The sequence below is a fragment of the Rhinatrema bivittatum genome, chromosome 1 (assembly GCF_901001135.1).
Source record: "Rhinatrema bivittatum chromosome 1, aRhiBiv1.1, whole genome shotgun sequence".
Lineage (NCBI taxonomy): Eukaryota > Metazoa > Chordata > Amphibia > Gymnophiona > Rhinatrematidae > Rhinatrema > Rhinatrema bivittatum.
In genome coordinates, this window is record NC_042615.1 from 418,847,117 (window position 1) to 418,870,083 (window position 22,967).

The window sequence follows — 22,967 nt, forward strand, 5'->3', positions numbered from 1 at the left end:
AAAAAAAAGGTTGAATTCAGGGTCCAGCCAGACACTTATTAAACAGCATATACTGAAGAAAGCATGGATTCTACCAAATTTAGCAATCTCACAATGGCTTCCAGAGCTTTAGAACCTTTGCTCTGGATGCAGAAAAGTCAGGCCAGACTACCTACCTCTAATTTAAACTTCCTTTTCTTTGTACTGAACCCAACATTGAAAGGTTCCTTTTAGAATTAAGTTGACAAAGAATGCTCATTCATAATATATAACTTTTTGCTTGTATTTGTACATAGCAGTTTTTCAAACTGAGAAGGAAAACTCATTGGCTGAAAATAGCTTTTATAGAAATACTCTGGTACTTTCCATTGATTTTTTTAAATTGCTTTATAAGCATGTGCTATGCAACATAATCTGGGTCAGTAAGATTGTCTCACCCAAAGAAAACCAAAGACAAAGCCAACATAAGCTCATCACGGTTGAAAGTCAAGACAGGTCAAACCAAATACTCAGTGATGTCCAAAGTCAAGCACAGTTGACAAGGAACCTAACTAACTCTTGATTTGTAGCAGCAAAAACATGGAAAGCTGGACAGGAAATGGTTAGATCATAAAGATAAGATAAGCGGCGAGGGTTCATCCTGAGCCGCGCTTATAACATGGGGGAAACCACATGAGCATTGAGTCAGCGAGCGGGAAGGGGAAGGGAGGGGGCTAGGAGTTAGGCAGGAAAGGAAGCTAGAAGGGAGGGGAGGTAGTATTGCGGCAGTTGCAGGCCCTAATTGGTTAGCTCCGGTGACGTAGGGCAGATAGCCAGCGGAGATAGAAGGAGGCAGGCAGATATGGAGCGAGCGAGCTGCTATCTTACCTGCGCCTCAGCCTTTATTTTATTTCACTATGTGGCGAAGTGGAGAGAGAGGAGGTAGGATGGGACTTAGCAGGGGGACCATCAGGAAAAGAGGTCGCATCGGTGTAATTTTCGGGGCCAGTGCCAGCGGCCGAGAAGTCACCCCCCCCTCCCAGCCACGGCAGCCATTACGGGTCCCAGGCTTGAGGAGAGCTCCGGTGAAAGTGGCCTAGAAGCGGAGCCCAGGGAGGACAGAGAGGCAGGGTTAGGGGAAGTAAACACGGATCCTGCTGCCCCGTTGGATCTGTACATACATGCTTCGGGCTCTGACATAGACTCACCACGTTAGCAGGCCAGAGCGAAGGGAGGTCCCAGCGCCTTGGAGAGTGGCAAAGTGCAGATGGAGGTCAGCTCACATGAGCGAGGTGAGCAGGTCAGCGAGGCATCACACCATGGAAGAATTGAGAGGCAAGGAAGTCAGGCGGCAGATGGAGCATCTAGGACCTAGACAATCTGGACGGAGGGGGCCCAGCGCAGGCAGCGTGCGTCAAGGAAGGACCAGGCGAGAAGAGGAGAGCCCAGAGAGTATCGGAGGAAGACGGGGTCGGATCCGAGGTGCTAATGTAGCAGGCAGGAGTATGAGCGGAGGAAGAGATCTGGACAGGGAGACGAACCTCCAGGAGTGCAGTGTGGCAGGAGATCCGGTATAAGACTAGGGAGAGGTGACACAGGGTTAAACAGGTAGGGAAGGGAATATCAGTTGAGTACAAAGAGGGTGAATGGGGTTTTGGGGTTGGCCTATGTGGCCTTCGGGGAGGAGTGGGAGCCAGAGACCTCAGGTGCAAATGCCTGAAGTTTCAAGGTTTGGGGCAGAGAGCAAGGAGGATAGTGCTTCTTATATGAACAGGCCTTTCTATAGCAGGCCAAGTGGAGCTGGACAAGATAGAGATTCTGGGGTGGGTACTGCAGCCAGTCCTTTTGTCATTACAGGTGCAGAAGAGCTGAATGTGCAGGGACATGCCGGAGGGAAGAGTGGAGGGAGAGACAGCCGGAACACGCATCCAGCAGGGAGTCGCAGCGCAAGAGAGTTCAAGTCGAAGGAACCGGAGGATTTGTGAGGAGCAAGCTAATGAGACAGGACGCAGGTAATGCGAGGGAGAGTATGGCATCAAAGGGAGGAAGAAAAAGGCTAAACGATGTAAGGGCATTTCTTCTAGCTCAGTTACGGATAGTAGCTCTTCAACGGAGTCAGACACAAGCTCCAGCAATGAGAGAGGGGCTCTGAGACGCGGTGACCTAGGGCCAAGCCAGGACATGGGTCACCCTGCCTTAGCTTCTTTGACGGAGTTGTGGGAAGGTGTGCCTAGTAAATTGCGCAGAAGAATAAAGAACCGCAGATATGTTAACATTTTTCAACTATTAGAGGGCAGCATGGGAAGCAAGAAGAGGCGAGAGAGCGAAACAGGGATCAAGATTGCCAAGAACATTGTAAATTGAATGCGCGGTTTCTTACGCTTAGCTAGTGTGGTGGGGCACTATCAGCCAGGGTAACATGGGGTGCTCCTGTCATATCGGGACAGCATACTTGGGGCTTTCAAAGATTATGAAGGCTGGGCATGGCTCAACTACAACAAGAAGTTTAGGGAGAAGATGGCGGGCAACCGGTTCATGTCGTGGGGCACCCAGGACATCAACTTATGGTTGACGCAGATGACCAACAAGAGTGCCAAGCAAGGGAAAACAGTGGCAGGGGCGGGGTTAGCGGGAGGGGCAGAGGGTATGGGAGGAAACACAGGGGTTGATAAAGGGATGGGGGGGCACGCAAGGAAATAGGGTGCACAACAGTGCAGGGATAAATAATGACGTGTGTTGGCGGTACAACAGAGCCACATGCTTATTTCCCGAGTGTAAGTTTAGACATGCACGTGGGACTTGCAATGGTGCACACCCCAGTTTGAAATGCATGCAGGCGAATTCCAAAGTCCCAATAAAACGGGGCAAAGTCAGTCAATAAATAAATAAATAAATAAAAATAAAAGGGGGATAGAAGGGAGATGGGAGTTAGGGGATTAGGCAGCACAGCAAAGGGAGGGATGGTACAAAGCGGGGACCTGGGGTGGGGTCCGTAGTGTAGCAAGGCATAATACTGGAGGGTGGTTAAAAAAAAAAAATCAAGGCCAATTACAAGGGGTATAAGGCAAGGGGAAGGGGAGGGATTGTGTTAAGTTTAGCGTAGACATGAATAAAACGGTTCTTAATTTCCTTTTTTATGCAAGGTGCGAAGAGTACATGGCGCCAGGCTGATGTCAGATACAGGCGGGAGACAAATGATGACGAGGAATGGGCATTGATTCAGAGCTCAGTCACTCCTAATACTTGGACGGCATATTTTAAAGAAAGCGCAGCAGTGACAGATTATTTACAACATAAGGGGTGGTGTGGGGGTCAGGTCTCAGATGAATTATTGGTTCTCTTCGTTTTACAGGCCAAACGTGCAGGGGGTACTCTGTGGCAGCGGTGAAGGCACAGTTGGCCGGTTTTGAATTTTTCCAAAAATTAAAAGAATGGGGGAAACCCTGCTAATAGTTTTCGGCTACGAAGGGTGGTGGGTAGTTGGAAAAGAGGTTTGGGCATACATAGAGACAAGAGGTTACCTATCAGATATGAGGATTTGCTAAAATTTAGTATGCAGTTGTCACGGGTATGCTGGTCAAGATTCGAAGTGGCGTTATTTTGCGTGGCTTTCTCATGGGCTTTCTTCAGAGCCATGCGTATAAGTGAATTGGTAGCCAAATCTAGGAATAGCATCGAAGCTCAGGGAATATTGGTGAGATGCATAAGCATGTCTAGAGAGGAGGTGACACTGTTTTTACCTAAGTCCAAGACAGATCAGGCAGGAAAGGGTGCCTTCATAAGACTGTTACTGGCGGAAAGGGCAGTGTTATGTCCTGTAAGAACCGCGTTGCATTATTTAAGCTTACGTCCGGAAGTTGACGGGTCTTTCTTAGTTCATGCCGATGGATCCGTGTTGACGCAGTACCAGTTTGCTCAGGTCCTGGGTATGTTGTCTTGGAAGAAGGTAGGGACGAGCGACTATATAGCTCTCACTCTTTTAAGATCGGTGCAGTGACTTCAGCGGCCGAAAATGATTTAGCCGAGGAAGGGATTCGAAGAATTGGCAGGTGGAAATCCAAGGCGTATCAAGGGTACATTAGGCATGGAAAAGTGGACAATTAGAGTAACAATGGAAGGGAGCGATAAAGGGGAAGGGGGGAGGTATGCATTAAGAAATGTATTAACTGGTGTGTCTTCTGTTTTCAGAGATTATGGGCAGAAAGTATGGGACTGGATGTGCCTGGATTGTGGGCCATTCATTCATTCATACAGCCCAACGACGTGCATTAAAACGCCCTTAAGGAGAGAATTTGGAGCTGGAACGGATGGGATGGCAGCTGGCTTGGTTCAGCGGGAGAGGCATGCAGTGGGACAATCTGCTCCCATTCCTACAGGAACGCATCGATATGTGGGAAATCCTGAATATCTTGCTCATCCACCTGGGTGGCAATGATATAGGTTCAAAGACATGCTGAGCTCTTCTCACATGTATTAAAAAAGATTTAGCGCAAGTGATGATCAGATGGCCTCAGATGCGGGTGGGTGGTCAGACATCATAGTCCGCTTAAGGAACAAGGTCGAGGTTATTTGGTATTCAGGGGTAAAGAAATTAAATAGACAAATGGGAAAATGGATGGGATGGGAAGGGGGTTTCTGGATAAGACATTCATGGTCTTGGGAGGTTGAGGCTGGATTGTATTGTGGGGATGGAATACATTTGTCAGAGGTCGGATGGATTTATTTAACAACGCGCTCCAAGAGGGTTTAGAAAAGGAAATTAGGAAGTGCTAAGCAGGCCGCAGTGGGGAACAAGCCGAATGTGTCGGTTGTTTGTGGGGGTAAACCCGAGCCCATGTTATGTTTGGATGTTTGTGTGTGTGTGTGGGGGGGGGGTGCCCCGTGTAGTTGGGGGGGCTGCTACATGGGATGACCGGAGAACCGTGGGGCTAAGGTTCACAGTAGAGCTTGCTCTCGCTGGTACGAGGCGGAGCAGACGGGAAAAGGGGGAGGGGCAGCTCCACCATTGGGGTCAAGGTGGTGGAGAACCAGGGAAGGGTGGGGGAAAAGGGGTGAGGCTGGGGGAGGGGTTGTTCAGTTCATGTTATTGTAAGGGCTCGGGTGTTTTGTTAATAAACTGCGGCCTCTTTTAAAGCCAAAAGGTGTTATGTGTTTATTGGGGTTACGCGGGACGGCAATCGAGTGCGCACAGTGTTTCACTCCCCCATGTTAATACATCTGAACTGCCTGCTCTAATGCTGGAAAGTTAACTGTTTCTTTTTGATAGATTCGTGTAAAAAAAATGGTCAGTCTTTTTCTTGCTATTTGCATGAAATTACTGCTGTTCCCCCTCTCTGCATGCAGTGACTTTGTTTGTTTGATAATTAAACTGGGCTTGCAGGCCTCAATGGAGATGGTATGATTTATAAGACTGACACTGCAAGGTCACTTTTATTTGTCAGCACTGTATTTTTTTTTTAGAATGCACAATGAAATCTGTCTAATGAACACATGACCATTACACATAATCTAACTACTATGACATCAATGACACAAACTGGAAGCCAAAATTTAAAAAATGAACTCCACTAATGGACAAGAGAATGACAGAAATGTAATCTGACTGCTCTAACCAACAGGAAGATTAATTTTGCAGAGCAAATGCAGTTTAGAAAGCTAGTTTCTGTAATTTGTTTTTTTTTTGGACTTTTATTCAAGAAATGCCCATTTTAGAAAAAAAGTTAAAAGCTAATTACTATGCAAATATATTGTTACTCTCAAACCCACGCCTGAGGGCAGGAAAGCAGAATACAAATCCTATGTATTACAGTGAGGTGGCAGATCCTCTTACTGCTCTCAAACTATATTTTGGAATATTATTTATTTATATCAGTACTTCAATGGCATAACACTATTACATGTAATAGTCAAAAAGAAAAAAAACAAACCCCAAACCATTTCATGAGCCCTTATACAGGGCCTGTAGTGTCTGGCGTAGTACTGATAGTGTTACAGGAAAGCAATTGGTCTGCTGTCTGACTCTGTTGCTGTGCCAGAGTAGACATGGAAAAGTATGTAAGGGTAACCGGGGAGGCTGTAGCCGAGGTGAGTGGCAATGGTGGGGAGCCTGCACTGGCAGCAGAAGCACACTGCAGGGCAGAGAAGGTTGTTGATAGAATCTGTTGCAGCAGTTGGCCACTGTGCTTTGCCTGTGGGCGTAAGTCCTTAGAGAACCTGGGAGAGGCATGTTCTTTGTTGATCTGAACTCGCATGTCCTCCTTGTGTACAGTCCGGATGTGCTTCTTCAGGTTACTGGGGTGTCTGCAGCCCTTCCCACAGATCTAGGCAAAGAGGAAAATTATTATTTCTGTAACTGAAAACAATAGGATATAAAGCCTGATTCACTAAGACTTTTCTCCTATTCTTTGCCTATGGGGAAAAAAAGTTTAGTGAATCGGGTCCATAATGAGAATAATACAAAAATGGATTTATGTGAGTGAACTAGGCTGTAATACTTTCTTCTAAATAAGTGGAAAAGACAAGTAAGAACTGCAGTAGCAATGAGGTCCATATTCAGTAAGCAAGCGAGTGGACAAATTACCTGGCAAAAGGTAGCCAGATAAATTTCCTGGATATTCCCGTTGAATATATTGGCCTACATGTGACCGGATAACTTAAAAACCTAGTCAGCTATGTCTGAATATAACCGGCTAGGTTTTTTAGTCATCCGGGCTTGTGAGGCTGGATAACTTGCTACTTAACTGGATATCTTCAAAAGATAGCTGGTTAAATAGTGCTATCAAAAAAAAAAAAAAAAAGGGATTTAGGGTCAGTTTCTTTCCCTTCCCCCACAAAATGTCATATATATTCCTGTTGGACCTTGTACACCCCATCCTTAAATTTAACCAAAATGTTCTGGTGTCCACTGGTGGCCTCCCAATCTCTTTCCCCGATTCCATTAATATTAAAATGTTGGGCTGTCGGCAGACCCTTCCACACCACCATAGTTTTAATGTGCCATGCCACACTACTCTCAAACTGGCCCTCCATTCCACCCGAAACATAAAAATCCCTGCTGGTAGCGAGATATGAACTTTGGCACTCCAGCACAGCTTCTGTCATAAGCTGTGCTAGAAGTGTAAACTGCACATACAGGCTGATTTTCAAAGCCTTATGTGTGTGAGTGTGTGTGTGGGGTTACGCGCGCTGGGCCTATAGCCCCGGGACGCGTCTAAGTCCCGGGCTTTACAAAAGGGGTGGTCCAGGGGTGGGGCAGGGCCAGAGGCCTCCAGCACAGTGACCATTTGCCGCTGTGTCGGAGGATTGCATGCCGACAATTTGGGGGGGGGGGGGGGGTAGGTTACGGTTAGGGGCAGAAAAGGCTAGGGGAAGGGGTGGGAAGGTCAGGCTAGGGGGAAGGGAACGGGGGAAGGCCGCGGGCGTTGGAGCGCGCAAGGTGCACTAGTGTGCACCCCCTTGCGCGCGCTGACCCCCGATTTTATAACGTGTGTGCGACTGCGTGCGCACGTTATAAAATTGGGTGTACATGTGTGTGCGCCGGGTAGCGCGTGCACATTTTCGCCCGCGTGTATTTTTGAAAATCTACCCCATAGTTTATGCTTCTAGTGCTGTAAGGGCAAGTGGTTGTGTAACAGAATATAGGCTTGTTACACTTAATTACAGCCTTTCTGGTAATCCAGGCCAGGTTCTCCACTGAGCAACCAGGAGATTATACAGCATCAGTGTGTTTGTTTTATTGACTATTATGTATGTCTAATTGTTCTCTGCTGAGATTTGTGGATCAGGGGATTCTAAATTTTATAAATAAATACAAAGAAATACTAGCACTGAAAAACAGCATGGTACTCATCAAGTGAAAGAATCTCTTATTAGGCAGAGAATGAATATTGCTTTGTCTTCCTCTGGCAACTGGCTATGGCCAGATGCAAATACTTTCTTAATTAGGGAGTAGCCTGGGGAAGCATGGCAAGGTATGCTGCTCAACAAACTGACAGGGACCTTAAGGGAGTTTGTTGTACAATTCCCTGTGAGAGTAACTGAGATTCTAAGCCAGAATCTAGTCTATGAAAACTGCTGAGGAAGATTTACCGAACTCCCCCCAACCTAAGCACCAGACCTTCCTGCCCAGAATCTTCTCCCTGAGAGAAATCTTGAAAAGGGAATACAGAGCCCATAGCTGCGAGGCTGAACCTCTATTCCAACAGCCTGAACCTGCTACTCAAGGTAAAACTTAATTCATTTTTATTTCTTATGAAGTGAGGCTAGTATTTTTGTTCCTGTGCCTGCTTCATTATTTATTTATTTATTTATTTAAGGCTTTTATATACCGATGTTCCTGTACTAGTACATATCACGTCGGTTTACATAGAACCAAAGTTGGAAATTACATCAAACAAGAGGGTACAGATAACAGGGCTAACTTAAATTAAATTAAATTATTATAAATATAAGAATAAATATACAAAATATAAATAAACATAAACATTCAACAAACTTGGATTTACAGCAGACTTGAAAAGCATGAGTGCATTATAACATACAGCTTGCGGGGAAATAATGAGATTAAATTATAAGATTAAATGGTTACGGTGTCGGACATCTCGCATCATCGTGAATCTGACCCTGAGGGAGAGACCTTTAAGTGAAGGCTTTTGTGAAAAGCCAAGTTTTGAGCTTCTTTTTGAACGTCCGACTACAAGTTTCTAGCCGAAGGTCTGTGGGAAGGGCATTCCAGTGAGAGGGGCTGGCGGTCGAGAATGCACGTTTCTTGAGCGATGACTTGGCTGGAGGTGCATATAAGGTGCCTAAGTAGCTGGATCTGATTGGTCTCGATGATGCGTGGGGACGAAGTGGGTCACTTAGATTTAGCGAAGTTTGGGAATGAATGGTCTTGTGGGTTATGGTTAGTACTTTGAATATGATTCTAAATTTAATAGGGAGCCAGTGTAGGTTCTTTAGAATAGGTGTGATGTGTTCTCCTCTACTAGAGTTGGTTAGGATCCTGGCAGCCGAGTTCTGCAGCATTTGTAATGGTTTAGTGGTGATAGCTGGGAGGCCAATTAGCAGAGAATTGCAATAGTCAATTTTTGAAAATAGAATAGTTTGGAGGACTGTTCTAAAGTCCTGAAAGTGGAGGAGAGGTTTTAGCTTTTTCAATATGTGTAGCTTGTGAAAACATTCTTTCGTAGTGTTTGTGACAAATTTTTTGAGATTCAGCCTATTGTCGATAGTAACGCCAAGGTCTCTTACGTGAGTGGGGGAGATCATTAGCAGTGTGATTAGATTGTTGGCAGCCTGACAGTTGTCATCCAGGGTGATCAGCATAAGTTCTGTTTTTGCAGTATTGAGAACTAAGTTAAGGCTAGTGAGGAGGGAATTTATGGACTGTAGACAGTTGTTCCAGAAATTGATGGTGTTGTAGATTCAATGATAGGCAACGGGATCTGGATGTTGTCGGCGTATATGAAGTGTGTGATCTTTAGACTTGAGAGCAGATGACATAGTGGGAGAAGATAAATGTTAAACAGGGTTGGGGAGAGGGAGGATCCTTGTGGGACTCCAAGAGTGGACTTGACCGGGTGTGATTCCTTGTTGCTTATTCTGACCTTGTATGTCCTATTGTTAAGAAATGATCTGAACCATTCAAGGGCTGATCCTGAGATGCCTATGTCTGAGAGCCGGTTGATGAGGAGAGAATGCTTTACAGTGTCGAAAGCTGCAGATATATCGAGAAGTGCCAGGAGGTAGGGGGTCTTTTTCTCCAAGCCGGAGAGGACTCTGTCCGTCAATGAGATTACGAGGGATGATTCCGTGCTGAGGGATTTGCGGAATCCGAATTGGGCTGTTGTGAGAATCTTGTGGTCTTCTAGGAATTCCGACAACTGTTTGTTAACTATTCTCCAAAAAAACAAGGAAAAAAGAACCAAAAAATTTTTTTATCACAGAATTGTGCTCAAAAATTTTTTTTGTGTGAATAAGACTGACCGTATCGGCAAGCCTGACGATAACCCCTTAAATGATTTAACAGGGGTTGTCCGGACTTCTCGTCATTTACAGTCAACCTTTTTCAATTAAATTTTTACAATATTTTTCAATTATTTTTTGTTTTTAAATAATTTTTTACAAATGTTTTTTTTAAAAAGTTTTTTAAGTCCAGGGCAATTGTATCCAGTTATCTCAATCCAGAGACACAATTGTTTCCATTTAACAGGTTATTTAACAGATATTCTTGTCCTTCGTTTACTGAAAATCACATTCTTTGGCTTTGAAAATAATTTTTTGGACTGAGTTAAATGGAAACAATTGTGTCTCTGGATTGAGATAACTGGATACAATTGCCCTGGACTTAAAAAACTTTTTTAAAAAAACATTTGTAAAAAATTATTTAAAAACAAAAAATAATTGAAAAATATTGTAAAAATTTAATTGAAAAAGGTTGACTGTAAATGACGAGAAGTCCGGACAACCCCTGTTAAATCATTTAAGGGGTTGTCGTCAGGCTTGCCGATACGGTCAGTCTTATTCACACAAAAAAAATTTTTGAGCACAATTCTGTGATAAAAAAATTTTTTGGTTCTTTTTTCCTTGTTTTTTTGGTGATTAATTGAATGGAAAATTATTAGCTCTTTTTTTGCATATGTTAACTATTCTCTCCATGAGTTTGGCGACAAACGGTAGGTTAGCGATGGGGCGGAAATTGGCTGGGTCTGCAGGGTTCAGTTTGGGTTTCTTGAGGAGAGGTTTGAGAGTGGCTAGTTTAAGCTGCCTTTTGTTGCTGCCTAAATAAATGCCTTTCTCTGAACCCATCTCTGACCCTGCTGAGCTGTCCTGCTGCTTCTCCTAAATTGAAGCTTTGTTTCCAGCTCTTCATTCCTGTGGTGCTTCATGGGAGGGGGGGGGGACTTCATCCCCTGTTGGACCCAGCAACCCTTGTGTCATCATATCTGGGTCCCTTGACCCTTTAAAACTGATGAACTATCTCTGAGGCCTTTAGTTCTATCATCCTGTTGGCCACCATTCAGCTCCTTCCACTAGAGACCCTGCTACCTCTCCCAAATTGAAGTTTTGTTTCCAGCTCTTCATTTCTGTGGTATTTGGGTGGGGGTGGGGGGCGGGCAAGTGAGGCAGGGCAAGATTTTATCCCCCATCGGACCCAGCAGCCCTTGTGACATTACAGCCAGGTTCCTTGACCCTTTAAAACTGATGAGCTGCTGGCAGATCACGTGCCAAAAAGGCATAAGCCAAAGGGGCTGGTAGTGTCCCTTTGCAAGCCATGAGCACGCTTTTCCTATCCTATCATCTTCTGGAACTATTGGCATATGTTTTCTCTTTAATCTTTTTTGTTATTATTACTTATGTCTTCCATTTCTGTAACACTAGGAAATGGTCGTTATGGTGACTTGGGCTCTACTGCCCCTATTTCTCACTGGGCTCATCAATCCAACCAATTTTGTTACCTATTGTTCAGACTACTGTTAATTGTTCTTCCCCCTCTTTTTCTTGTGGACTGATAAATGTTAGATCTCTCATCTCGAAATACATACATTTTAGGGATTTGATAACTACCCACAAATTGCACAGATTAGTTCTAACAGAAACATGGTTAAAAAAAGGAGAAATGTATTGCTTCACCTAAGCTTGCCCTTAAGCTAATTCCATTTTTTTTTTTTTTTTTTTACAAGTGCAGAAGCAGGCACTTAGGAGGTGGAGCCACAGTGATTTTTTTATAAGACTGTATTTTAGATAACTAGTATTTAAAACCCTATTCTCATACTGATGCCCTTTAATTCCAGACTTACTGCCTTCCCAGATTTTCTTCTGATTTATAAGTCATCCAATTCTTCATTTACTCCTTTGGCTGAGACAATTGATAAATTCACTCACCACTAGACTTTAATTATCTTAGGAGACGTTAATGTCCATGTTGATTGCCCTGACCACCTGGCTGAACAAAATGTTCTTTCTTTGTCATTTGAGCTAGGCCTCTGCCACTGGATGTTTTGTACTCATGAAGCTAGTCATTTTTTTTCTTATAAATCCAATTTCCTGTTAGCTAACTATTTAATCTCTTACTTTTCCTTGGATGGATTACTCTCTAATCTTATTTCACCTCAATCAAAATATACCTAGGTCTTCATCAACCAATAACTTCTTTCAGTTCAGGGACCTTAAAAATATGAATCTAGATTTACTAGCTGCTAACTTGATTCTTTTCCCAGTTTTGATGATTTCCCTCCTTGACCTGGAACTCAGCTCTCAGTGAAGCAAATGATGTAGTTGCACCAATTTCCCATCGTATGATTCACCACCACTCTTTCCATGCATGGTACCACCCAAGTCTTCACATTCTGAAAAGACAGGTCCATCATTTTGAGGTGTCTGGCGCACGGACGAGTCTTTAGTAAATAAAACAAAAATAGTCTCAAGCAAATAAACACTACCAGCTTCAATTGATATCTGCAAAAAAGAAATTCTTCTCTAATAAAATCAGATTTGCTAAAAACATCCTGAACAATTGTTCAATATCATAGTTCAACTGTCAAAACAACCTTCATTATTGTCCCCTAACAATTCCTGCTATTCTGTGAATGCTTTTGCCTGTTTTTATTATCAAGATTAATTATATATACAAATCTTTTCTTAATCCGAATCAATCCACTATCCCTCTTTTTCCACCTGCAATAAGTTTTATTCTATCCATTCAGTTTTCTTCTCCCAATCTGGCATCTGCTGCCAGTATTAGCCTTCTACTGAAATTTCTTCATCAAAACTTGATCCAATGCTCTCAAAATTATTGCGAAATGCAGCACTCTTTGTCAAGGATTATTTCCCTTATTATCAACTCTTTGCTGTCCTCTGGCACTTTTCCTGACCAATTAAAAACCGCAAGGGTCTGACCTCTTCTTAAAAAAAAAAGTCTCCCCTGACCCATCTGTATTGTCCAGCTGTTGACCTCTCTCTAATCTGGCTATGATCTCTAAAATAATTTTTAAAAAAGTGGTGTCTGACCAACTAAATGACGTTGTCAGCAAGACCAATGCACACCCTTCTCAATCTGGTTTCCAAGCAGTCCACAGCACAGAAACAATCCTACTTACCTTACCTACTTTCCTTAACAAATGATATCAGACTCCATTCAAAAATAGGAAAGGACAAGACACTGTCTTTTTGGACATGAGTACCACCTTTGACACTATTAATCACATCCTCCTCCTCAGCTACCCTGAAGAAATTGGTCTTGCTGATGGGGCCTTGTTAATCTTACTTATCAGACTATTAATTTGAGGTGGAATGGAATTAACCAGCTATCTGAGTCTTTCTCATTATCTTTTGGTATTCCACAAGGCTCCATTCCTTCACGACTTCTTTTTAATTTTTTGTATCTCCTTTAGCCACTCTCATTCAAGACTGCAGTTTCTGCCCATCTTTCTACACTGACCACATCCAAATTAATGCATTCATTTATTCTGCCATCAGCCTAACAGCTCTGAAGCACTGCCTAGATCATGTGAGCTTTTGGCTATTTAATCATACTTTACAAGTTAATCCTTCAAAGTCAAAAGCTCTTTGGTTTAGTCACAGATCAACAGTCCTATCAGTTGCTCCTGTAATGTGTAATATTCCAATTCCTCTCAAAACTTCTGTCACTGTCTTAGGTATGCAACTCGATTCTCAGCTTACTATTTCATATCTCCTCCATTGTTCAAAAGTCTTTCTTTCACCTTAGATATATTCGTTTAGATATATTCGTCGCCTTTGTTCTTTATTTGACTCCTATGATCTAAAATTACTGACATGCTTTTGTTATCTCAAAACTTGAATACTGCAATTCTCTTCTCTTAGGGCTGCCTAGTTACCAATTAAAACAACTCCTACTACTCAAGAATACCACAGCAAGAGTCATTTATGGTCTCAAGAAATTTGATCACATATAACCCTTGAACTACATCAGCTGCATTGGTTGCCCATTACTAAGTTTCTTCATTTTCAGTTTACCCATAAATTCCTGGATTTTTCCAAAGGTGGCAAGCTATTTAAACTGACAGTCACCCTAATTTTAAGTTGATTAAAAAGCTGCTTCAGCATTTCAAGGCCTCCAGCCAATACTGAAAGCCAGTGTAGGCCAAAGCTGCATTTCAAGTGCCATCCTCCACCAGTGAAAGCGCACACCCTCCAGTGCCGCCTATGCTATGTTTTTAGTCCTTCCTCCTCTTCCCCGCAAGCAGCCAGTGTCAACTGTCTGGTGCCATGATTGCATTTCAAGCAGGTTCTTATGCACCAGAAACACTTCCCAGCAGGCTCCCTGGCCCTGTACAAAAACAGAAGTGCAGTGCTGCAGAGTGCGGGAGCCTCAGTAAGCATACTGCTGAAGGAGAGAGAAAAAGCCTGGGTAGGGGACGTGGGTAGAGATGGGGATGCTGCTGAGTAGATGAGTAGAAGAATCTGCTTAATGTTGTTTATGGTCCTGTCCACCAAAATAAACTCCACTTTTTTACCTGGAAAAATTAGTCTTTTTTTTTTCAACTGATTTTCTCCTGTTTTTCTTCTTGTCATAATAAACTCTTATAAATTCCCAGGAAAAAAAAAGAACAATAAAAACTGAAAATGAAGGTCCCTACCCATTACTTACCGGATCAGATTCAACATTTTTTAACATTTTGTGCCTTTCATAAGAACATAAGAAAATGCCATACTGGGTCAGACCAAGGGTCCATCAAGCCCAGCATCCTGTCTCCAACTGTGGCCAATCCAGGCCATAAGAACCTGGCAAGTACCCAAAAACTAAGTCCATTCCATGTAACCATTGCTAATGGCAGTGGCTATTCTCTAAGTGAACTTAATAGCGGGTAATGGACTTCTCCTCCAAGAACTTATCCAATCCTTTTTTAAACACAGCTATACTAACTGCACGAACCACATCCTCTGGCAACAAATTCCAGAGTTTAATTGTGCGTTGAGCTGTAAAAACCTGTTTTTTCACACAAGCCTATAACAATTTAAATTAAGGCCGTTTGATACGGTCATCCTCGCAGTTTAACAAGCTTCCTGCCAGCCTATTTATTAATTTTATTTGGTCCTGTCATTGATTATTTTTCATGTTCTCATTGTTTGTCAATAAATTCTTTAAGAACATAAGATATTGCCATCCTGGGTCAGACCAAGGGTCCATCAAGCCCAGCATTCTGTTTCCAACAGAGGCAAAACCAGGCCACAAGAACCTGGCAAGTACCCAAACACCAAGAAGATCCCATGCTACTGATGCAATTAATAGCAGTGGCTATTCCCTAACAGGCTGATACAGTAAGGAGCGGTAGGAAGAGCTGCTGGGCGCACCCGCGATTGCCGCACGCACAGTCCGGCTCACCTACCGCTCGATACCGTATTTAAATTGCTTGCAAATGCAGGCCGCGTCCAAGAAGCGGGGTTACCCGGTGATTTAAAGAGGCGGTAAGAATCGGTTAAAGGGGATTGTGTATCGCAGGAAGGGCTTACGCGGCCGGAAAGTGAGTAGAAAGCGGGTTAGGAGCGGGGTAATCGCGGCCGCACTTTACTGTATTGACCTGTAAGTAAACTTGATTAATAGCCGTTAATTGACTTCTCCTCCAAGAACTTACCCAAACCTTTTTTGAACCCAACTACACTAACTGCACTAACCACATCCTCTGGCAACAAATTCCAGAGCTTAATTGTGCGTTGAGTGAAAAATAATTTTCTCCAGTTAGTCTTAAATGTGCTACTTGCTAACTTCATGGAGTGCCCCCTAGTCCTTCTTTTATTTGAAAGTGTAAATAACCGATTCACATCTACTCTTTCAAGACCTCTCATGATCTTAAAGACCTCTATCATATCCCCCCTCAGCCGTCACTTCTCCAAGCCCTAACCTCTTCAGCCTTTCCTCATAGGGGAGTTGTTCCATCCCCTTTATCATTTTACTATGTTACATGTGTGATCTATTTTTTTTTAATTTTATTTTTCTAATTTTCATAATTACAGCAAGTGTTAACTTACTTACAGAAAAGAAAAATGCAATATGTCTACCATATGTTTATTTACAAAACGCTGAAACAATTCTATTTAACCTTCTAAATTACATATTGCATTTCACCATTAAAGAAACAAAGTACCATTGGGGTCAGAAATTTAAGGAAGTTCAAAATACACAAACATACTTGCATGTAATAAGCTTTATGTAGCTAAAGGTTCCCACATTTTTATTGTTCCAAGTTAAGGCTTAACTACAGAGGGAACTATTACCCTCCTGGTGTTGAGAAAAAATTTTAACTGTTCAGGATATTGGAAAGCATATATATCTTTCGCAGACTTTACAACACACTTACAGGGATAATTTAAAACATAAGAAAAACCCAATTCTATTACTTGTGGTCTCATTACAAGAAACTCGCGTCTCCTGTTCTGAGTAATAGGTGCATAATCCGGGAACACACGTATTTGTGCCCCACGAAACTGGTTCTGAATATTTTTAAAATACCGTTTCATTATCTCACTGAGGTCTTTTTCAACTATAAAGGATACCATTAAAGTAGCAGTTTCATAATATTCCATTGTTGAATCCTCTAGGAATCTTGTTAGATTCCCTTCATTAACTTTAGTCTGCAAGAAATTCCTATTTCTATTGGAAATAAGTAAATAATACAATTTATTAACTAGATGGATTTCTCCCGCTTGGAATTTCAAATTTTCAACAAAATACTTTTTTAATGTAATATATGGAAGTTCACCAACAATTTTAGGAAAATTTAGGAATCTTAAATTTAAATGTCTGGAATAGTTTTCCATAAATTCCAACCTCCTTGAAATCGTAGTGATATCCTTTATGATCTTTACGTTGCATTCCTGATTTTTCTTTAATTCAACCTCAGTCACTCCCAGTTTTGGCTTTATTTCTTCTATCTGATTTTCACATAGCTCCACTTTCTGTTCTACGATTTCCAAATTGTCCTGAACGTTTCCAATTGCATTCACCAGCGCCGCCATAATATTCCAGATTGCTTCTAGAGTTATTTTCTCTGGCTTAGTAGGCATTTGAAAACGGGGTTTCAAGGACTCACCCGTTTTTAACACCGGTGATATTCCGGCCAGTTGAGTCTCCCTCTCCGATGTCGAAAACGCTCCTCTCGAGGTTTCCTTGTCCTCATTCCGAATCGGGGTAGATACGGGAGGGCACAGCTAAGTTTTCTGCCCCTGAAGTTCCAGGGATCTCTGAGTCTTGCTTCAGCGTTTCAGCATCCGCCGCCCTCTGACCTCCCTGCGCAGAGCTCTCCAACGACACATCATGTGTCTGCAACTCAGCGGCCTCCGGGCGGGAGGGGGAGAAGGCAATCTCGGGTTTCCGAGGAACAGGGGGGTTGAGAGTCACAGCTCCAGGAGAGGCCAATGCTTCCTCGATGACACCCTCAGCGGAATTCGCTCCTCCGACTTCAGGAACCTTCACAGACGCGGAAGTTGTTATGAGACATTGAGCGGCCATAAGCTCTGTATCTGAGGGATAGATACGGAGCTTGCCCTTCCGTTTCGCAGGCATCTTTAGCAAGAAAAAAAGATCAAACAGCGGAGCTCACCGTTTAAGCGTCTGCCTACGCCGCCATCTTGCCCCAACCGGCATTAATGTTTTTGTCATGTGTGTTTTTTTTATTATGTATGCATTTTATCTCTACAACTGCTTGGATAACACATTTTGTAGATGGGATATAACATTTTATTAATTGAAATGAAAATGAAATATTTAGCTACCCCAGTCTCCTACAGGTTGGCTGAGATAAACTATTAACAACTCAGCAGCTGAGATTTTTCCTTTTATGCTCTGTTTTATCAGTTGGCATGCTGTAGAATTAATGATGTACAAGCTCTGCTATGCCAAAACACATATTAGCAGTACTTGTGTAGTTAAAAGTTAACATAGCCAGACTTCAGCGTAGCATCATTACTTTAATCAGAGATATAATTTTAGCAATATATCCATGCAAATTAAGAAAACATTTTATGCTTTGATATTTCACCCAAAGAAATCCCAGTAAGTATGCCAACAGTTAAATATTTGACTGAAAAGACAAATATATAAATTATATTATATATATTATATTTATTTATTTATTTATTTAAAAACTTTTCTATACCGTCGCTAAGTTATATACCATCGCAACGGTTTACAAATAGGCACATAGACTAAGGTAAGTAAATGTAGGATATCGTACATTCTAACAGGTGCCAATAAAGTTCGGTTACAATTTCATAAATAAAATCATTATTTCAGTAATGTTGGTCAAGTCCAGGTATATTATTGTTACTATCTCTTTGAGATATTATATATTATATCTTTAAGCAGGCTTACCCAGATTAGACCCGCCCTCCATTTTAACCTTATGCTGCATCTTTACATTGACCTGTATCTATGTAATTAGTTTGTGATTATTGATGCTTGTTATTATATTATTGCTTGTTATTATATTATTGGTTGCTTCTGTTTTGCTACCTATCAGCCTTTTCTCCGTTGTCCCATCCCTAGCACCTGTTTTATGTTTTTTCCGCCTTTAGTTCGGATGTAAACCGGTTTGATGTAACCACGAATGCCGGTATAGAAAAGTATTAAATAGATAAATAAATAAATATTATAGCATGGAATGTGCCACAAAGTCCTTTTTATTGTCTTTACACCTGATTTTTGAGACGGACAGAAGGAGATGATAAATATCCTGCTCCTTCCACCTGTGTGGAGGTCTTTGCTTACTTTACAGCGGTAAGGCAGCTCTCCTGTATGAGTCCAAGTATGGCGCTTCAGTTCAGAAATGCGGTGGAATGTTTGCATGCAGAAGTCACACTTATACTTCTTGATGCCACTAGAAGAAATAAAGCAAAGGATGAAAATTACCAGTCATCCAACATATGTGCCATATTTTTTTATGAGATAGTCATATATTTTCAGCAGTGCAGAAATCATTTGGCTCTGCATTAAAATCAAAATGAAAAAGAATATAATTTGTTTAATATGTGGTTGGACAAACTGCTTAATGGTCACTAAAAAGCACATTTTATTTTCTTAGCCAGCAATTATCTAATTCTTTTTAAAAACAAAAATTAGTTTTAATTTAGTTCTAATACAGTTTTATAAAATAATATAGATATGATGAGAGTAAAACCTATATAATTGCAACATATCTGGTGGTGATGCCCTTGTACAGGTCCTTGGTGAGGCCTCACCTGGAGTATTGTGTTCAGTTCTGGAGCCCTTATCTCAAAAGGGATAGAGGCAGGATGGAGGAGGTCCAGAGAAGGGCTACCAAAATGGTGTGGGCTCAGTATCAGAAAACCTAAGAGGAGAGCCTGAAGGATATGAATATGTATACCCTGGAAGAGAGGAGGAACAGGGATGATATGATACAGACCTTCAGATACCTAAAAGGTTTTAATGATATGCAAACATCAAACCTTTTCCGTTTGAAAGAAATCAGTAGAACTAGGGGTCATGAAATGAAACTCCAAGGAGGATGCCTCAGAACCATTAGAAAATATTTCTTCACGGACAGGGTGGTGGATGCCTACATTGCCCTTCCAGAGGAGGTGGTGAAAACCAAAACAGTGAAAGAATTCAAAAGGGCATGGGATAAATACTGTGGATTCCTAAAGGCTAAAGGATGGAAATGAAGAAAAGAATGCACAGAGTAACTTGATGGTGCGGCATTTATTACCCTTAACTAACAAGCCTTGATACTGTTGATGCAGCTCCATCAATGCTCTCTGCTTCAATGGCAGGGGGAAAAGGGGAATTGGATTCGTTCAGCAACCAAGGGCCCCCAACTTTTACCATCCGGGAAACAAGTATGGGGGTAACTTGCTGATGCGGCAGTTACTACCCTTAACCAATAAGACTGGTACTTTGATGCAACTCAAACATTGCTTTCGGCTTCAACAGCAAGGCATAACGGGGAATTGGATTTAACAGCAATCAACAAGGGCTAGTGTGGGAAACTGATAAGCACAGGGGTAACAGGGAATTGGATTCAAACAGCAACCAACGAAGGCCCTGACTTTTATGGTCTGGGAAACTGATAAGCATGAGGTAACCTACACTGCACAGCAGATACTACCATAAGCTTACTGTGCAGACTGGATGGACTATTTGGTCCTTTTCTGCCATCATTTCTATGTTTCAATATATGTTTCTAAGAAAAGCAAGTTTGCTTACCGTAAACGGTGTTTTCCGTAGATAGCAGGGAATTTAGCCATGCATAGTGGGTGACGTCATCCGTGATGTCATGAAGGCGGGGCTACTCTCTTAGCTCGAAGAGCTTTGAAGTGCGCATGACCTCGGGTTCCCACGCTCCTCGAGCTCCCTCTCAGTTGGTTTTCCAAGCTAAGTGCTGGTGTAGGTGTTGTGAGGATGGAAGGCTGTCCAGGGAGGTGGGTGGGAATGCATGGCTAAATTCCCTGCTATCTTCGGAAAACATCATTTATGGTAAGCAAACTTGCTTTTTTCCATCGATAAGCAAGGCATTTAGCCATGCATAGTGGGAGTCCCAAGCACATAGGTTGCAAACAGATATTTCCAAATTGAACATTTTTTTTTTTTTTTTTGCAACCAATGGAAAGTGGACAGCCATCGATACTTATGAAAAAGTTTTTAGAATTGCAGATCCCAAGGAGGAATATGAAGCAGACTGCTGATTGAGACAGTAGTGTGATGTAAATGATTGAACAGACAACCAGGTTGCTGCTCTTCAAATGTCCTGGATAGGCACTCCTTGAATGTGTGCAATAGAAGCTGCAGTGGCTCTAATCTGATGAGCTTTCACAGGACCAGTAAGAGGTATTTCTTCTGTAGAATAACAGTATTAGATGCAGGCAGTAAGCCAGTTGGAAAGTCTTCAACCCAAACAATCCGCTTGACCTGGATTGTTTGGGTTGAAGGAGACAAATAATTGAGAAGAATGTCTGAGTGAGTCTGTCCCATGGCACTATTGGCTTTTTGAAAGGCAGGTGCAGACGAAGCAAGCCTTTCATGAACTTGGAAATTAACGGATGGGTAGAGATGGAACAGCCTTCATTCGTGAGATGATAAGCTGCAATAGCACTAAGGTGAACCCTGATAGAAGTTACTGCCAGGCCTGAAAGGGATAAATGATGGAGATAAGTTAACAGTGACTAGGGTGGGCAAGAAAGGGGGTCAAGCCTCTGATGGGTGCACCATTTTGAACATCTATTCCAATTCTTTCTGGTAGAAGGCTTTCGTGATGCTATGAGGACGTCCAAAATGTCTGGAGAAAGGTTCAGGGAACTCAGTAACTGCTGTTCAATCTCCATGCTGTCAGATGAAGGGAGGACTGCATGGGGTGAATCAGATTCCCTGCGTCTTGAGAGAGGAGAAAAGGGTCTTTTGGTAAGAGTATTGGATGAGTGACTGAGAGTTGAAGTAGATAAGGATACCACGGCTGTCTTGGCCACGCTGGCACTATTAGGATTAGGTCTGATTTGTCCACAGTACATTTCTGGACTTTGCGTGAAATTAGTGGAATGGGAGGAAATGCATATAGAAGGCCTTTTCCCCAAGAAATCAAGAAAGTGTCCTGTGACATCCTGTGCATGCTGGGAAGAAGAGAACAAAACTTTTGCACCTTCCGATTGTTTTCTGATGCAAAGAGGTCTGTGACTGGAGTGCCCCAGTTTGCGAAAATCTTGTCTGTTTCCATTTGCTTGAGCGACCATTCGTGGGGATGGAAAACTCTCCTTAGTTTGTCTGCTCTTGTTTTCGCAAGACCTGGAAGGTAGGACACCAGTAAGAAGATCTTGTTGCGTTCTGCCCATTCCCATATTTGAACCGCTTCCTTGCAAAGTGTCAATGAACCCGATCCCCCTTGTTTGTTGATATAGAACATGGCTACCTGATTGTCGGTATGGATCATTACTGATTTCTCTTGTAACCATGACTGGAATGCAAAGAGTTCTTGATTGCTCTTAGTTCCAGCAGATTTATTTGGATACTTTGTTCTGTTTCTGACCAAAGACCTTGAGTGTCTAGATGTAAGAGATGGGCACACCAGCCCTTCATAGAAGCATCCGTTGTGAATATTATCTGATGAGGAGGAAGCTGCAAAGGACTTCCTTCATTCAAAACGGGCGGACGGAGCCACCATTTGATGTATTTTTTCATGGAGCGTGTTACCTGTACTTTGTGGGATATTTGCTGTGTCAGCTGGTTCCATTGAGATTTTAACCCCACTGGAGACGTCTCATGTGTAGACGAGTATTTTGGACTACATGAATTGCTGCCGCCATATGTCCTAAGAGTACCATTATTTGTCGAGCTGGAACTACTGTCCGATGCAAAAGAGTCTGAGAAAGGGATTATAAGGTTTTGATTCTGTCCAGAGGTGGAAAAGCTATGAATATTGGTGTTTGAATCAATGCTCCTATAAATTGAATGGTTTGTGAGGGATGGAGTTGAGATTTTTCATAATTCACTATCCATCCCAAATTTTCTAGACAAAGGAGCGTGCATGCCACCTGTTGCTTCAGGAGTTGTGGATTGGGAGATACCAGAAGTCAATCGTCCAAGTAAGGGAATATGTTTATTCCCTGTTTGTGTAATTGTGCCACAACAACAGCAAGACATTTCATGAATACTCACGGGGCAGAGGAAAGACCAAAAGGAGTATCTTGTATTGATAGTGATGATTCGCAACTTGAAAACAAAAGAAACGCCAAAAATCCTTGTGGATTGGTATGTGAGTGTACGCATCCTTTAGATCCAGCGAGCACATCCAGTCGTTCGCTTGCAGAAAGGGAAGTACGGTTTTGAGAGAACTCATTTTGAACCTTTCTTTTGTGAGGTGTTTGTTTAGAGCTCGAAGATCTAAGATAGGGCGTAGGCCTCCTGACTTTTTGGGAATGAGGAAATATTGGGAGTAGAAATTGTTCTCCTTTTGAGAAGAAAGAATTGGCTTAATTGCCTTCTGGTGAAGGAGAATGGAAACTTCAGTCATGAGAGAAGGGACTTG

At 42.4% G+C, this 22,967-nt stretch overlaps 1 protein-coding gene across 2 annotated transcripts in view; it reads right to left on the bottom strand.

Annotated features, from left to right (window-relative positions):
- Positions 1-736: 736 nt before the first annotated feature.
- LOC115092255 (myoneurin-like) overlaps positions 737-22,967 on the bottom strand; it is a 109,522-nt gene continuing 87,291 nt past the window's right edge. For both annotated transcript variants that reach the window (XM_029603003.1, XM_029602993.1), the window contains exons 6-7: positions 18,704-18,812; positions 737-6,278 (exon numbers count right to left, since the gene is read on the bottom strand). In XM_029603003.1, coding sequence (XP_029458863.1) covers positions 5,907-6,278; positions 18,704-18,812 — 481 coding nt within the window. In that variant the 3' untranslated portion in view covers positions 737-5,906. The remainder of the gene's footprint in view (positions 6,279-18,703; positions 18,813-22,967) is intronic.